Consider the following 18,209-nt stretch of genomic DNA (forward strand, 5'->3'; position numbering starts at 1 on the left):
CTTTCTGTATCCCCTGTCTATGTAAGTGCTGCGGAATATGTTGGCGCTATACAAAAAAGATTATTATTATTATTATATGGTCTGTAGCTTATGTAGGAGAATACATATGGTAATGATAATTAAACTGTCCACCCAACAGGCAGAATAGTATAACCTTAGCTAATGTTCTGTTGATGTATGAAAGGAAAAATCTCACTCTAAAGATAGTGTCTGATAAGTATCAGACGGGGGATGGAGGGTGCCACTTCATGGAAGGGACTGGAATACAAAGAGGAGACCTCCAGGGTGTGACAGGCAATGAGGGGAGGGTGGCAGGGGTAAAGAAAAATGTGTTTTCACTAGAGTGTCCCTTTAAAAATGTCAGCAATTGTCTCTTATTCTGTTATATTGAAGCCAATCCTTGCAGTTGTAGAAGTTTTCTCCTCATAACATGCAGGGCTGCCAGTCCTTGACTGCCAATCTTACCATACAGATTTATGCATACAAGATAAAATCAACGTCACAAAGAATTTGTATTTAAACTTTGTGATTTATGCTATTCACGGTTGAAAACAGACTACAGAAAAAATATTTACAGTTTTGAAAAAAGCTACTTAAAACAAGAAGTTCTCAGGAATACAGAGCAGATGTGCTGATGGTATAAAGCCAAAAAGACGGAGAATGAGGTAGAACATGAAATTTTCTGTGCCAACAAACTATTTAAATATAGGTGCCACGTGGAACAGGAAAGTTGTTCTTAACTTTTTCTATTAACTATTGAAATACTGAATGTCCAAGGCAATATGAAAGATTTTCTAATTTTGCAACAGATTGGGGATGGGAGATAAATCACATGTGCAGCAGGTTTCCAAAACATTTCTATCCTTTGAGATATCTTTCAGTATATTGCCAGCATCCCAACTGAGACCGTTAAAGTGCACATACTGCCTTTTATCTCTGTGGGGCGCAGTCTTCTGAAAAGAGCAAGCTGGCTGTGCATGTACTGACATTGCCAGGGGACACCGCAGGAACTGGCAACAGGGGGAGTATGAGAAGAGGCTCCCCAGACTTCATGTCACCTAAACTATAAGCACCGTAACTTAGTTTATGGTGCTTATAGTTGATGACAAAAGAAATCACCGAGAACGGCCATATACTTACTGATATACCGATACAAGAGGGCAGGCATATGCACCCCTTATCCCGCAATATGCAGAGAGCCAGACTGGTAAATGGAAGAGCAAGTTACACATGTGCTGATGAGTCAGCCCTCACAAACCCTCCTTATACTGAGGGTGGTGGCTGTTTAGTGTTCATTCCTGCACATAAGAGGGTGTCGGGCCACATACTACAGTTAGTGCACCATCAAGGCATATGATCTATTAGTGATGCCATATTTCAATCCAGCAGATTGCCCTGCACCCCACAGTTAAACCACACTGGCATTGGCACCCTGGGCTTCCCTAGCCTTCAAAGCTGCACTGCATGTTAATGATAAATACTAGAGATGAGCGAGTATACTCGCTAGGGCACATTACTCGAGCGAGTAGTGCCTTAGCCGAGTATCACCCCGCTCGTCTCTAAAGATTCGGGGGCCGGCGGCAGGCGGCGAGCGGTGGGGGAGAGCAGGGAGGAACAGAGGGGAGATCTCTCTCTCCCTCTCTTCCCCCAGCTCCCCGCCGCAACTCACCTGTCACCCGGTCCCCGAATCTTTAGAGACGAGCGGGAGATACTCGGCTAAGGCACTACTCTCAAGTAATGTGCCTTAGCGAGTATACTCGCTCATCTCTAATATATACTGATAGATGCGAGGTAACAGCTGATATTTTGGCCAAAATACATGAGCACACAACTCACATCACGGGTCCTCGCTTATTGTAGGTACCTTCACTAACATTAGTTAAAATCACAGAAAGGTTATTATCAAACAGAGAAAAAAAGAAATCACAGAGAGCGGCCATATACTTACTGATATACCAATAGAAGAGGGCAGGCATATGCACCACTTATCTCCCAACATGCAGAGAGCCGCTCTCTCTGATTTTTTTGTCTCTTTGACATTTCCCTTTCTGTGGTTTTAATTACAGTTAATGACAGGTTTAATGTAGAGCTAGTTGGATAAAGGCCACACTTATATGGGCAGCTTTAGGATTTTCCAGGCAAATACTATTAAGATATGTCCTCAGTAGTTGTTCATCTGCTGAAAGCAGTCGACCAAACACTGATCAGTCAAGGTCAGGATCCCAAGTGGCTGACCCTAACCAATCTACTATAGAATAAGTCATTAAATATATTTTCCCCAGAAAACCCCTTTAACACCAGCCGACTTTCAGGTTTTCATATTTGTTTTTTTCATCCTAACCTTTCCAGAGCCGTAACATTTTTATTTTTTCATTGAGACAACTACCTGAGGGCTTGTTTTTTGTGGGATGGTTTGTATTTTTTTTTAATGTACCATATAATGCATTGGAAACCTTGTAAAAATGTTTAAGTATTTTGAAATAGAAGAAAAAAAAATAGAATTGCAACATAATAAGAGGGGTTTGCTTTGCATGGTATGGTACAAATGACATGTTACACACAAAGGCCCTTTACACACAACGATTATTGTTTGAATGACTGAACAGCTGAACGAATTAACAACTTTTTGCATACAAATGCTGAGCATTTAAACATACAGATAATCGTTTCAAATCTTCTTCATTTCCCTCATTAGCTAAAGTAAAAACACTAAATGTCATTTGCTCATGTGGGCATGTGTTTATGTGAGGAATCTCTGGCCAGCAGGGTTTTAATTAGTGTGAAGATAAGCCATTGTCTACTGACGCATGAGTAAACAAGTAGCCATTGTGTTTTAGCACAGCGAACAATCACCCCTCCCCTCAAGTATTTCATAAGACTGAACAAATGCCATTTAAACGAAAAGTGAACTACCTAACGACTATTTTTTATGCAGGCTGGAACTCAGCGATAAACGACAAGTGAATGAATAGTGCACAACGGCTTCACATTTACACGTACCACTTATTGCTCACTTTTGTACGTTTGAACACATTTTGAGCGATAATTGTTGCGTGTAAAAGAGCTTATTCAATATGATTACAGCAATATCATGTTTATACATTGTTTTATATTTAGTTTAACAAAGCTGTAGGGCATCATAAATCAAATATCAGGGGTAGATATTATCTATCTCATATAACCCATGCATATAATAAAAAGTCCCTCATATAATACATATCAAACATAAGAAACGCAAACTTTGCAGGACTTGTAAAATTATATATATTTATTAAATATAGAAACTTCCTATATCCAAAAAAACATTAAATCAAATAGACCTATTTCCCACACTATGGTGAAACTTTGAAGAGCTTTATACTCTTTAGGGCGCCTTCACACTGGTGTGAAAATCACGCGTTGAGGGACGTGCAACTCTCGCACAGGTATGAAACCCATTCTCTTGAATGGGTTCATTCACATTAGCGATGTATTCCTGGCATCGCACAGCAATGCTATGTGGGAAACACATTGCAGCATGTCCTATCTTTCTGTGAGATTGCCCATTGTTTTCAATGGGGCTGGCATCAGCAGCGCTGGCCACATTGGAAGCAGTGGGAGAACTCCTCGATCCTCTGCCACAGATGTGACAGACACAGCAGGGGATTCCCTTTATCCCCGCAGTGATGCAAGGCTGTTTTCACTTTAGAACGCCTCGCATCACTGGGGCTTTCACATGGTGGTAAGTGTGATATCGGGCCATGAGTCACGGCTTGATATTGCCCTCGCCAGTGTGGAGGAGCCCTGACAGGTATTTAAAACCCTTTGCATTATCTGGGACATGCACTTTGCTTTTCCCTCTTAGATAGGGGTTATACTAGAAATGCATTGAACGCTGTTGCCCTGGATATACCTAAGGATACACATCTATTTGGATTTGTGTTATGCTCTCAGGGACTTATATCATTATGTGGGGATTCTTTGATTTAATGTGTTTTTATACTTGTGAGTATGTGTATGTCTTTTCATTTAGGATATATGATGTTTCCATATTTAATAAAAATATATGTTGCTACAAGTCCTGCACTCCAGTTTGCCTTTCTTCTGTTTGATGTTGTTTTAGGCTTTACTACTTTAAAAATTTTTTAAAAAACTCTAAGAAATGCTTTCTATTGCCATATGCTGAAACCCATTCTGTCAATGGCACTGTGCGGAGGCTTGTTTTTTATGTGGGGTGAACTGTAGTTTTTATTGCTCCCATTTTGGGGTACAGAAGATGTTTTCATCACTTTTATTTAATTTTTGGGGGAAGTCAAGGTGACTATAAAAAGGCACTTCTAGTATTATGTATTATTTTATAGAGTTCACTATGCAGGATAAATAATTCAATATTTAAACAGATCAGATGTTAATGGATGCACATATGCTAATATTTCTTGTGTCTCTACTGGAGGAAAAGGTGCAAAGTCTTCAGGAGAAAATAGCTACATTGAAACTCATTAAGGAAGGTGAGGATTTCCTTAACAGAGTAGAAGTAACTCTTCAGAATGTTGAAGGAAAAGAAATGTTCAGTTTATCTGCAGAAGCAGAATAATGGAAGCATGTGACCCAAAGAAGCAGGAGGATCAGGAGTCAACCAGCACCCATACTGTTCGGGAACCATTACCAGGCTTTCACGCAGGGGGGGGGGGGGGGCTGGTACTGGTTCCTGCGCAGAAGGAGAAAGAGGTACAGCAAGAAATGACTCTACCCATAAAGGACAGAGCAGAGGAGAAAGAGGAACAGCCAGAAGTGACTCTACCCACAAAGAACAGAGCAGAGGAGAAAGGGGTACAGCCAGAAATGACTTCACCCACAAAGAACAGAACAGAGCAGAGGAGAAAGAGGTAGAGCAAGAAATGACTTCACCCACAAAGAATAGAGCAGAGGAGAAAGAGGTAGAGCAAGAAATTACTTTACCCACAAAGAACAGAGCAGAGGAGAAAGAGGTAGAGCAAGAAATGACTTCACCCACAACGAACAGAGCAGAGGAGAAAGAGGTACAGCAAGAAATAACTCTACCCATAAAGAACAGAGCAGAGGAGAAAGACTTGTTTGGCCTGATGGAGGGCGATATTGTAGATTTTAAGCATAAATTTGAAGTGGATGAAGTCCACCAGCTGTTTGGATTGTCACAGCTGTTCAGCACATCTGGAGCACTGCCAGATGAAGCGCGTTTGGGGTATGAGCCAGGGTTGTCGTGGTCTGCAGTTTATGGTTCTGGTCACGTGTGGTGCCGCTTCATCTAGGACATGTCTGACGGTGGTGGAGTAATATTCAGCAGCTAGGTTGGGGCATGAGAGGAGAGAGATGGGGAACAAGGAGGACTGTAGGGTCTTGGCGAACTGTTGGGTGTAGACGGTCTAGAGGTTCCTGGAGGTGCAATAGATGGGGGGGTCTGGGGTGATCTTAGAGTGCCTAATGGAGAGGGTGAGGAGATTGTGGTCCGAGAGTGGGAGGGGGTAGTTAGTAAAGTGGGAGGAAGAGCAGAGACGGAGGAAGATTAGGTCGAGAATATTACCATCTCTGTGAGTGGGGGAGTCTGAGAGTTGTGATAGGCCGAGTTGTGATCAGCAAGTTATTTCCTATCTTGTGGACTGAAGATGACTTGATTTTGTGTGACAACTAGAGATGAGCGAGTATACTCGCTAAAGGCAATTGCTCGAGTGAGCATTGCCCTTAGCGAGTACCTGCCCGCTCAAGACAAAAGGTTCAGGTGCCGGCGGCGGGCAGGGAGCTGTGGGGGAAAGTGGGGTGGAATGGAATGGAGATCTCTCCCTCCCCCTCTCCCCCCCCCCCCCCCCCCGCACCCTCCTGCTGACTGCCGCTACTCACCGCTCCCCCGCACCGGCACCCGAACCTTTCGTCTCGAGCGGGCAGGTACTCGCTAAGGGCAATGCTCGCTCGAGCAATTGCCTTTAGCGAGTATACTCGCTCATCTCTAGTGACAACCCCTTTGAGTTCATATTAACACTAGTTTGCCCATTAAAGTTTACTGGCCCATTGGTGTATATGTTAGAATGTGCCTACATACAGAGCCTGCTAGTGTCCACAAAAGCAAGACAAAATGATCCCAACCATAATGCATACCACTATTAGCCATAATTAGCACCAGTATAAACAACAATGAGACGCATTTACTAATACTGTCTAGCAGTGCAAACTTAGACGGGCTTAAAATTCACCAAATTTATCACAGTAGTTCATGCTGAATGATGAATCTGGTGCATCTTTAGAATGCCTAGTCTAAGTTTATGCCACCGTTTAGTTTTTCGAATTAAAATTTTGGCATACAAGGTTACATTACGGCAATGCCCCTTTCTTGTGAAGCCAACCCCCTTTCAGACGCGACACATCAAGTGTCTAAAATACATAATTACCTTGTTACAAAGCATGTAAGTCAATTTTCTGTTGCATTTTCAATAGAAAATCTGCCCAACTGTCTTTCTAATGTTCTTCATACACACAAAACTTACCATTGATGGAAGAATAAGGAGTGTGATGATGAATACAACATTATAAGAGAAACCGGAATTATCCATTGTGACAAATCTAGGAAGATAACAAAATATAATATTAAAGTATTAAACCAATTAGTAAGTTGAATCATTCATACACTTATCTTAAAAAAACAGCATATAACCAAATGCATTTGTGGAAGTAACAGAGTATAGGGCATGTAGCATTGCCATTGAAATAGTTGTGTATTATGGCTTATTTTTATGCCCAGTTACTTGCTGTAAAGTAAGTCTCTGGACCTGCAATTCACAGTTCAGAGCAACATAGCCGCACCCAGAGTTGTTGTTGTTACACATTGCTCCTGGGACATGTAGTTCTATAGGTTACCAGGAGCATACTTCCACGGGTGTGGGATGATTGAGCTGGCAGGGTATGTAGATTGCTCCACTAAGCCAATAACCACCGGTCTGTGCAGATAAGTCCGAGCACACTTTGCTAGAAGTTGCTGGACATTTATCCATTTACGCATATCATTTCCTCTGGGTACTTGGTGTTATGCATACTGCTAGTTTGAGTAGTCTCCCCCCACCTTACCTGAAGATGGTTTGGACGCCTGATCTCCCTGTTTTCATGTTCTGCGGCCTCCTTCTCTTCCCCTTTTATCAGGTGCAGCTTCCAAATATCTGACGTGGTCAGATGATTGATATTTTACACTAGTTTCCTTTTACGTCAGATTGGCATCTGACACTCTCATTGCGGTGTGGGGACACTTGCTTCTGTTTATCTATGCATGCATGAGGTACTGAGTGGGGTTTCCTTCTGTCTGTGAGGTGAGCAGCCTTTAGGTGTGAAAAAAGTCATGTTTTTGTATGTCTGGAGGTGTGGACTACACTCGGTGTGAACAAGGTCCTGCTCAGTGTGTATTATGTGACAGTTGGTGCTTAGGTTCCAGCATGGGGCCATCTATAATGGGCCGATCACCCCGCTTGTAGGCAGGGTCCCCCCTGTGTTGTAGTTGTCTTGTTAGTGTAGGGACTCACAAGACAATGAGGACCCTTGATGTGGGCTTGTGAGCTTATGTGTTTTGGCCAAAAAGCAAACCAATATCTTGTACTTATTTACTTATAGATATTTTCATCTGTCTGGTTGTTTAGCACATTTGGTAAGTATTTGGCCATTTGCTGTGGTGTTGGGTCTGATGTTCCTATTTTCCCTGTAGGTGTTTGTGTACACTTCTGGATAATGTATGTTTGGTGTTGGTGTCAACTCCCCTTTTTCCCTTTCAGCCCTTATTTAGGTTGTATTTGTTTAGGTCGTTGTCCCCAACAGTCTGAAAGAACGTAACAGTTGTAATGAAAATGTAATAACTGTATGGTTTTGGCATCTATATGGTTAATTTCTTAAAAGGGAATAAAAACCCTTTGAACTGGCCAGGAATTTTTATTGCAGGTATTGGACTATGAGGGCCAGAGCATAGGGGTTATCATTTGGGCTTAAAAGCTTTAGAAGAGGGGCAAGTGGACATCTCCTCTTTCAAACTGCAGAGCCATAGTGAAATGAATTAAAGCGCTATGTTATTTCATTTATGGTACCTCCCCTTATCACCTCCTGAGCATTCACAAATACTGCATTTATCAGCAGGCATTATGGGAAATTCAATTTTCCTGCAATTTTCGCCAAAAAAATCCGTTTGGACTAACTCGATTTCATTTTGCAAAAATCAGAAGATGAGCAACACTAAGCATTAGCTGGTATATGGAATCTGCAAAAGGAAGCAAAGCATTTGTACAAAAAACTTTAATGTTGGCGTTAAGAGTTGATAGGGTGGGGCTGGAGAGTGACAGCTGAAGCATGCAAATAAGGAAGATGAAACAATACTTCTGCAGCACCACCTATTGGATGGGAGCATTCCTGCAAATCAATGTCCGACCCTTTATACAGGTCTATGCAATAATGAGTGGAAATTGAAAATCAAGCCAGAATCCATACAAAGACAGCTTTTTCTGGGTTTTTGCCCCTCATCAGTGTGCAGTAGAACCTGGCATGGCATTGATTTGAAAGAATGTTGCCATCCAATGGGTGGCGCTGCAGAGGTATTGTTTCATCTTTCTTATTTGCATATATGTCCCAGAGGAGCATGCACGACCTTATAAGTCTCCTCATTCACCATCTAGGTGTTCTCCTTAAGGAGTGACGGTACCCCTCTCGACTCACAGCTAAAACAGTGACAGTTCATTTATCATATGGATTTGGGGAAACACTTTGCAAGATATAGACACATTATTATATGGGTTCAAGGTGCCCATGTAACATGCATCATTTCTGTGAGAGAAAGCTGATTGTGAAAGCAGTTGAGTAACTCCAAAACTGTGTTTACTCAGGTCTCATTATGTAATGTTACAGCTGAGATCAGAAACCATTAATTGTGACCAATGAGCAATAATAAGAGACATCTGGAAAGGCAAATGCTTATTTAGAGTAATGAAAATCCCTCCTTATAAATCGTGTCGCATGCATTAAACATTCTGCCCTCGCCCATGAGAAATGGTTGCTATGTTGGTCTGGTATCCAACAGAGGAACGGCAGCACCTGGGCCAAATCATATGGGCGTAGATTTGTCCAAACACACATGATTCCTATTAAAGCTAATTATGCAATAGTTAGCTTCAGACATCACTGTTAGACACAGTTTGCTTCTTCTACTTGGTTTCTGTTCATTTACAGCTCAAGTAGCTAACAAATGCACTGTGACTTCATGTCAAAAAGACAGGTTGCTAATTGGAAAGTTTCCATAAAAGTTACTCTGTTTAATGGTTGATCAAGTTTCAGCCTGTATTTGATTTAATTAAATGAAGTCATTTATTTGCAATTCGAGATGTGTAAAAAAAAGTATGACATCTTATTGCGGAGAATTTTGAAATAAATTTGAATTAAAGCATGAAAACTGAATATTATTTAGTTACAGAAATACTTATGACATCCTGTCTGAGTTTACATTTGAATCTCCATCATTTGTATGCTTTATAGCGTAAGTGTGCCCATACTTGTGGTGGTGTTTATTTACTAGTCCAGGATAGAATGTACTGCGAGGCTTGTATAGGTAAAGCACGTTGTTTGTGTTTTTCACCTGTAAAAGCAGTAAGCCCGAAAACGACATTGCAATACGGCAGCAGTTTGCGATAAAACCGCATAAATTTTTTCCTCTTGGTGGCTACATGGCACATTACACTATATATAACGGTATCCAAATTCTGAAAAGCATTTTAAAAGGTGATAGATTGGGTACTCAATCCAATTCATAGATATCTAAATTGGTCATATGTTATGCTTATGGGACTAGTGGATCCTTAAGGGATATACTGGATATTTACTGATAACCATTTGAGTAATAAAGTCAACCGCTACAAAACAGTATTAGATATGACTGTAGAGAGCTCGTAGGCCACAGCACTGGAGACTACCTCGAAGAATGACAACAGCTACAAGACAGAGCGTAGGATAATAAAAAGTACATAAACAGCTGAAGTCAATATACAGTAGCAGGGTGAGCGAAGACTTGAGGGTGTGTTCCCACATGGTGTCGGTAGCTCAGTTTTACTGCATTTCCAGGGCATCTGTACTGTGCTTTTGATGTGCATGATAATTACACACCAAAAACGCTGTCAAAAAACGCACGTTTTGCTGTGAAATGACCTGGCTTAGTGATGTGCTTCACCTGTAGAAGCCAATTGATAGAAAACAGTATTGCAAAACCACAACATGCAAATGAGAAGATGGAATAATACCTCTACAGCGCCACATATTGGAAGGCAGTATTCCTACAAGTCAATATCAGACTTTTCTTTCAAAGTATTTTTATTGCTTTTTCATTAACAAAACTCGTACAGTTGTAACACATAAGGGAAGACTTGATGTTACTGTACAACTCGCGCATGTGAAAAGAGGCCTTCAATGTTTTCAAATTTTCTTATACAGAATCAACCAATAAAACTTCTTGAACTAAATATTTTTCCTATGTGTATTATTTCTTATAATTAACATTGACATTAACAAAGGGAGGGTGGGTACAAACCGACATGGAAAGGAAGACAAGGGAAGAGGGGGGGGGGTTGTGAGGGGGGGGGGGGGGGGCATCCCGAATCTATCTTTAGCTTTACCAGTAGTTATATGTATATCACACATTCATTTGCATTTACCTGTGTCCAGCCATCTCGAAAACCTGGGTGTATTTCGTGTGTCTATCCATGTTGCCCAAGTGCGATAGAACTTATCATATCCCGTCGGGTCTCAATATCAGACTTTTTAACAATGACTGGAAGTTACAAGTCAAAGCCAGAGCCTTCTCCATAAGGAGCTGATAACCATGCACAGACAGACTGTTTCAGGACAATTGACCTTCATCCGTGTGCAGCAGGTTTCTGGCTTGGCTAATGAGAGGCCTACAGATGCGGATCAGAAAGGGTATCATTTCTCCTTAGGGAGAACATCTAGAAGGTGTGAGGACACTTATAAGGCAATCCATGCTCCTCTGGGAAACAAATGGGAAGTTCCATCTCCCTAAGGAGAAACGATATTGCTGTAGAGGCATTGTTCGAGCTTTGCATTTGCATATTTCCAAGAGGAGCATGGATGGCCTTCTAAGTTTCCCCACACCTTCTAAGAGCTCTCGTTAAGGAGAAAGGATACCCTTCCTGACCCCAAACCACAAGATTTCACAGGAGAATGCAAGTAGCTTTCTCGCAGCATTTTGGATGCACAATTCACATCATAAATGCTTTACTTTCATTGACTCCATTAACCCCCGCATTATGCGCTCGTAATACGCAATGAAATTACGCTCCTGTGAACCTGCCCTAAAGGGGCAGAAGACTTTTGGAAAACATTGAAATAAAGACTACTGGAGAAAACAGCACAAATAGCCTTGATGGTGGAGTGGCTGTATTAGAATACCTAAACTTTCAAACAATCTTCTGGAATAAGCTACTATGTGTGTGTATGTCACCAGTGGTGTTTCGACGCAGGATTCAGAATATGAAGCAGCAGGTGGAGTAACCAAAGTTTACAATATTTACTGTTAAACACGGAATAAGGAATGATAATAGCAATAGCAATAATGGTTACGTACTTGAATCTTTTTACTTAGAATCAGCTGTCGCTAACTGTAGCTAACTAGGTCTTAAGGTTAATACTTTGTGTGCCGTAGGAAATAATTCTGGAAGAACAATGCCAATGACACTTGACTATTATCAGCACCATTTCATACAATGTTCGGTTATGGAATATATAGCACAGTGGTACAGCTTCCCCTCAGGGGTTAACACTCCAATACAGTATCTTACTTTAACAGTGACAGGTGCCCTAATTAGTTCTGCCCAATGTACCCTCTTGAGGGTCTTTTGTGTAACATTCTGGAAATTCTCATGCTATGACATGTAGAGGGTTAATTATCCTACCACAAGTTTCCTTTCTTTTTACTTCTCCCAACGTGGTACACATACCACAATTGATTATTTTTGGGGAGAACGTCATGGCTTTGAAGCTACTAGAGGATGCTGGTATTGGAGTAATTACATGGTCTGACCATACACAAATTTCCATCCAACTTAAAACAAATTTTACCCCGCCCAGACAATGCCATTGGAGGCTCAATGAGATTTTAATTAGGAAACCACAACACTTGAATAAACTTAAAAAGCTCCTTGCAGACTATTTTAGTATTAACTTTGGTACAATATCGTCCATGACCACTTTATGGGAGGCACACAAGACTATTATGAGGGGTCATTGTATTTCTTTAAGTTCCTATATAAACATGATCTTTGCCATTGGAAAGAAACTTTTAGCTTTCAGTTACGATCATTGATGATAAGAATAATCTCTGTGCAATCCAGATGTACCCTGAGGAAGATTGTGGATGACAGGGCTAAACCTAGGGATCTTGCAGTACACAACACAGAAAAACCATTGTTTTACTTTAGAGAGTGATATTATAAACAGGGAAATAAAGTGCATACCCCGCTAGCTAGACAACTACGAAAGCGGTGGACTACGATATGGAGCGGTGGACCCCTCAAGTTATTAAAGGGACTAAGTGGTAACTTTCTTTATGATCCTGCAGCGATTTCAGGTAGGTTTCATCAGTTTGTTTCTTAACTATATTCCCTCCCTGACTCCCTACCCATGAAAGCAGAAGCTAGAGAAGTCTTATTGTCGAGCTTTGACCCTGAGGCAACCCCATATTTCCCACCTCAAACTTCATGTCCTCCTTCGCGAATTTAATGTTCTATCAGGCTATAAAGTAAACATAACTAAAACTGAGGCTCTGCCTATAAACCTACCTCGGACTCAACCAGACGGCCTCAAAGCGAATTATAGTTATCGCTGGCAGAATCAAATATTTAGGAATCCTAGCAACAATCTCTTATTCCTCTTTATAATCCAATAATTTCCTTACTTTGTTTAGAGAGATAAAGTGACTTCTGTCTAAGTGTATTTCCCTTCCTCTATGCTAGAGAGAATCTTGTTCCATTAAAATGTGTCTATTATCTAAAGTAATGTACCTATTTGAGACCGTACCGGGGCCCGTCCCACTTGGAGAGCTTAGGGATATTTTTACCGCCTCTCTTTGCTTTATATGGGCCAATAAACCCATAAAATAGCAAAAATTGTCCTTATTGCTAATAAGAGTAGAGATGGTTTGGCATTCCCTGACATCACAAAATACTATTGGGCAGCGCAGCTCTGACGTATTCTGGCCTGGTCCAATCTTAGGGCATTTACTAGGTGCATGGAGGTGAAAAAGCTGCAGATGGCACCAATGCATCCTAATTTTCTCCTCTGGTCTACTTCTCATATTAAATTGAAAACCTCCCTTCTTGCACTTACGGCCTTTACTAGAAATATTTGTCTCATCTCTTCAAGGAAGTTCCCCCTTTGTTCGAGACATTTGTCTATGACCTCCTTCTTGTTTACTCCTCTGTTTCCTGATGGCCTGACCAGTGTAATATCTAAATTGTGGTATGATAAGAGTCTATTTCAGTTTGTTGATATAGTGGGTTATAGCACACACAAGCTCTTTCCCAATAATTTACTGAAAGAAGCCTTTGCCCTCCCTTCATTCACCCATACTACCTCCAGATCCAACATTATATGCATCCTTTATTCATATGACCTTCAGTTTCTTTGACGATGGTCTTTGAAAAAAACTCTATTAAGCCAGCTCTTCTAAGGGTCTAATATCCGAGATAGATAGATAGATAGATAGATAGATAGATAGATAGATAGATAGATACTGCTCAATGACCCTTTTACAGATCAGGTGATCAAGCATTCATACAGGACCTGATTCAACGCTCTCCCAAGACCTGGAATCTAATATGGAGGAAGGCAAGTAAAACTTCCTTATGTTCTTCCTTATGATACTTCCTTATATCTCCCATACACAGCACATGAAGATGAGAAGATCCTGCTCATCTATCTCTCTGTAGCATGCCCTCAATAACAGCAGCATGGAGGACATTATACAGCAGTGCTGAGTAGTATGAATGTGAATTCAGCACTGTGGTGAGATAAAACATTTACTTAAAGCTGCAGCAGAGTCTCTTTGCCTCTATCTCTGTCCAGCAGCTTCCTCCTCCTACACCTACTCCCTCCATAGACTTCTAAGATTAGAATGTAACCTGATTTCTCAATGTGCTGACCTCTATTAGTAAATTTAGAGAAAGTGATCTGTGCAAGGAAAGGAGGAAAGGGGTCTGATAGGTGGAGAAAGTAGCATTTTTTTGTTATAAAATATAATACAAAGTTTCTTATCCGTACTTGTACTCTTGATTTAGAGAAAAAAAAGTTTAGTTACTATAACACCTGGACAGAAGACCGCAGACATGGACTTCACATACAGTAGTCTCCTTTCCCAAGTATGAGCAGTGTCTCCCCATAGTCAGCCCTAGGAGTTGCAGCAGAGCTGTATTATGTAAAACCGTATAGTTGAATGAGCAGTAATATGAAGCATGTACCAACACAAGTAGGTAAGATAAACGCAAGAATATGACAGGAAAAAAAAGAATGATGGTAACCAGATGATGGCACACATGGAACGTGATGATGATATCAGATAATGAAGCAAATAGCGGATGTTGAACAGGTAATAGCAAACTGATAATAACTGGCCCTAATGGCCCGTTTACACATAACAATTATCGTTTAAAATTCGTTCAAACGAATTGATATCCCATCCTCACAATATTTTATCAATATTAGATTGGTGGGTCTCCATTGCCCAGGACCCCCGCCAATAGGCAGTTCGCTACACTGAGCTGCTTTATGAAGGAAGCAGACAGCTTAATTTCCACTGCAGTGGCCCAATTTATGGAAATTATATTTTCCTTCATCTACCTTGTTCCTTGATAAAGGAAAAAGTAATTTTCAAGTTGAGTTTCACTCATTATCTGACAGACACCTACTGCATCACCGATACAGCGGCACTGCTAGAAGAGCTTACCCAGCAACAGCGGCGATGGGAAGCAACCATGTGCAGGTACATTTATACTAACGATCTCTCCAATTAGGTGGTATTGCACTTTGTGCAGTTAGCACTTATGTTTGCTAGATCTGTATGGAGATTCAGATAATAATGATTTGCATTAGGTGTCTAGTGGATACATATAGTGAAGCGGCTGTTTCTGTTAACAGCTACTAATACCTTAACTAGTTCTGAGGATAAGTCATCACTTTTTTAGAGTTGATGTATTATTAACTCTTGTATGGTATACACAGAAATAACATCCATGCATCTATTTTATTGTTAGAGATGTAAGTACGCAACCAGCATAATACTATTGTAAGATAAATGCCAAAATCATTAAAATAATTCCCAAGGGTGAAGCCTTGAGAACTAGAAAACATGCTGGCAAGTCACAATCCATTCATGACAAATGTACAAAACAGAGCTGTGATGGAAAAGAGCATATTAGCTTACCTATCTGCCAGACTTTACAGACGTCTCTTTCTCTACTCCGTTCTCGTCTTGGTTTTTCCAAGTTCTGTTCGATGCGCTGCTCAGTTGAGCAACAAACAGAGTAACAGATTTGCTATGAGTCAGGGGCCAAGAATGTTTCGGATTATCCAAATTTACAGGGAATACAATAAAAGCATAATGTGAGTGGAGCATTCCAAAATACAGGACAAGAACAAGTAACTGAATCAAATAGTAAAGCAAGTGAAGAATGCATGAAATGTGCAGAGGAGGGGTTTCAGCATTACGTAAATTAAATGCAATCTTGATAGAATTTGGATATTGTGGGGAGTTTATACGGTGGTCATTCTGTAGTCCTGTACTTTTAACCCCTTAGACCATCTTATAAATACTCTTATCTAAAATTCCACGTTCTAGTAGTTACATAAGTTGAAAAAACACATAGGTCCATCAAGTTCAATCATTGTGATCCATTATACATCGTGGCAGTGGTGCTTTGAAGAGAACCTGTCACCTTTCTCCAGATAATGTGTGAGTATTTTGCAGAATTTCTGGGTTTTTTATTTCAGAAAATTAGCAATTTATACTATTTAAAATATGAAAAACAAACATGACATTTTCTTGTGCTATTTAAAGGGGTTGCATGATGAATGGTCTGGTCTTCCTTTTCCCACATAAACAGCACTACTCCTGTTCCCAGATTGTGTTGGTATTGCAGCTCAGCACCCTCCTACTATTACCATGCAATATTACTGCATTCAACATAATGTCCCCATAATGTATCTGAATAACCACTGAAAGTACCACTGTGGAAACTGTTTAAGTAAAACATGTGAAACAAAATATTAGTCATTAGTAAATGAAAGCCAGCTTTTTACTACTTAGCCCTGTTCTAATGCTTCACAGTTTTCAAAAAGTGTCCAAATTGGAGCACGTCATATAAATCATCTTTTTGATACGGTTTGCAGCAGAATTTTAGCGGCTTTGTGCAGTGTCCCGTAGGTTGAGAAGCTGGGAGGCGAAAGGTGCTGGCTTCTCATGGCGGCACTTACCACGCTCCCTCCCAGCCAGGGCAGTGCTGGGCCTCTTCCAGACACCCCTAGGATAGGGATGCCCAATAAACTTGAGAACAGGGATAATAGATGTCAAGGGAAGGCCACTGTTCCTTTACCCACCGGAGCCGCAGACAGAAGTATTGTACCTCAGGTCCCTGGGAACGATCAGGGCCTGGCAAAACTTTACTGGAACAACTTCTTGCATACAAGGCACTAATCACAATGATTTGCAGTAAAGGTATTAGACAGACTTGAGAGTACCTCCACCCGGTAATCCCAGACTTCAGGACGGCAGGATTTGACAAATAAATGGGTGCACCTCTACGCGGTGATCCCAGACTGGAGGACGGCCGTGTAAGAAAGACATGAATAAAGAGTACCTCTGCACTAGGCCTTGGAACTGGCATCTGCTTCTTGCTCACACTCTCTCTCTTCAATTGGGGCTCACTCCTCTCTCATCTCTGGAACATACACTGTCAGGAAATCTCTCTTCTTCCTCCATTCTTCACCACATGAGGGTTGAAGGCACCCTGGCATTCTGAAGCCTCAGGAACCCAGAAGAATCTCTGACTGCTTTCCCGCTCTCACACACTCACATTTATAGCCTCATTCATACCTCGTGACAGGACATAAATTGATAATTTACAGGCAATCTCCAGGCTTTTGCAAACACATAACCCATCATACGCTGCAGCTGTGCAATACATATAATAGAATCACTAGACAGATTTGCACAGCGCACCAACACAAGACATTACATGTATGACATTTATGGAGGGGGCCAGGAATGTATGTACTGGGCCACTACACTTTGCTTAGTAAATCTCCCTCAGTGCGTGCAGAATACACCTGGTCTACAATGATGAGACCAACAAAGTTATGTAACCTGCACAGTAAATACAAGTTGATAAACTGCCATTTGACATTCAGTAGTTCTAATACAATCACTAAAAAAACATCACCATAAAGTCATGAAGTGATGATGGTCCGTATAGTTAAGTCTATGTCATGTTTGTCATATTTTTCTTCTGCAAGCCCATAACTGACCAAGTCATCCAAGTGTGTGAATGTCATGAATTCTGTTATACCTCCTTAACATGCTTTAGTATTTTCATAAGCGTAATGAAGTTTGCAGGGCATTAAAAAGGTAATTAAAAGTGATTAATATTGGCATACTTACGTGTTTATACCGTCCTTTTGAATTTGATGATATACCGATAGTTATGTGTGCAGCGTGCGGTTATGATAAATATATCCTTGGTCTTCGTTCCTTCACGAGGAAAACACGCAGTAACAGACCCACCAAATGAACTGTTCCTAGACCATAATATGGAGATACTGTATATGGAATAGTCTGAGGGCTCAGGCATCCTGTTATGCAATGTTTGTCTGAAGCAGCCAAGAGAGATGGAATAACAGGATCCAAGATAATTAAAACACTTTTGAGAATTGAGGCCTCCTAGTGTTGTGAAACGCGATCATAAAGGGAATGGAGTCAGCGCGTGCTTAAAAGTCTTTTCTGTGCTCCACCTAAAGGTCTTAAAAAAATGATTGTAGTCAAATCTGTAACTTTGCTGACACCCAATCCTTAAAGTGAACCTGTCACTATGGGCAGCATGGACCCCCGACAGATATGCCCATTCGGTCCATGTATGTTATATTATGAAACGCTGATGTGTTTCAGAGAAAACATACTTAGAAGT

The 18,209-nt window shown here is 40.9% G+C and overlaps 1 protein-coding gene across 2 annotated transcripts in view; it reads right to left on the bottom strand.

Moving 5' to 3' along the window:
- FGL1 (fibrinogen like 1) overlaps positions 1-17,849 on the bottom strand; it is a 40,236-nt gene extending 22,387 nt beyond the window's left edge. Inside the window, exons 1-3 of one of the 2 annotated variants that reach the window (XM_066573405.1) lie at positions 17,687-17,849; positions 15,455-15,566; positions 6,495-6,570 (exon numbers count right to left, since the gene is read on the bottom strand). In XM_066573405.1, the coding sequence (XP_066429502.1) occupies positions 6,495-6,560 (66 nt within the window). In that variant the 5' untranslated portion in view covers positions 6,561-6,570; positions 15,455-15,566; positions 17,687-17,849. The remainder of the gene's footprint in view (positions 1-6,494; positions 6,571-15,454; positions 15,567-17,686) is intronic. The other variant, XM_066573406.1, reaches the window with a different exon arrangement.
- Positions 17,850-18,209: the final 360 nt, after the last annotated feature.

The sequence above is a fragment of the Eleutherodactylus coqui genome, chromosome 7 (assembly GCF_035609145.1).
Source record: "Eleutherodactylus coqui strain aEleCoq1 chromosome 7, aEleCoq1.hap1, whole genome shotgun sequence".
In the NCBI taxonomy this organism is placed as follows: Eukaryota; Metazoa; Chordata; class Amphibia; order Anura; family Eleutherodactylidae; genus Eleutherodactylus; species Eleutherodactylus coqui.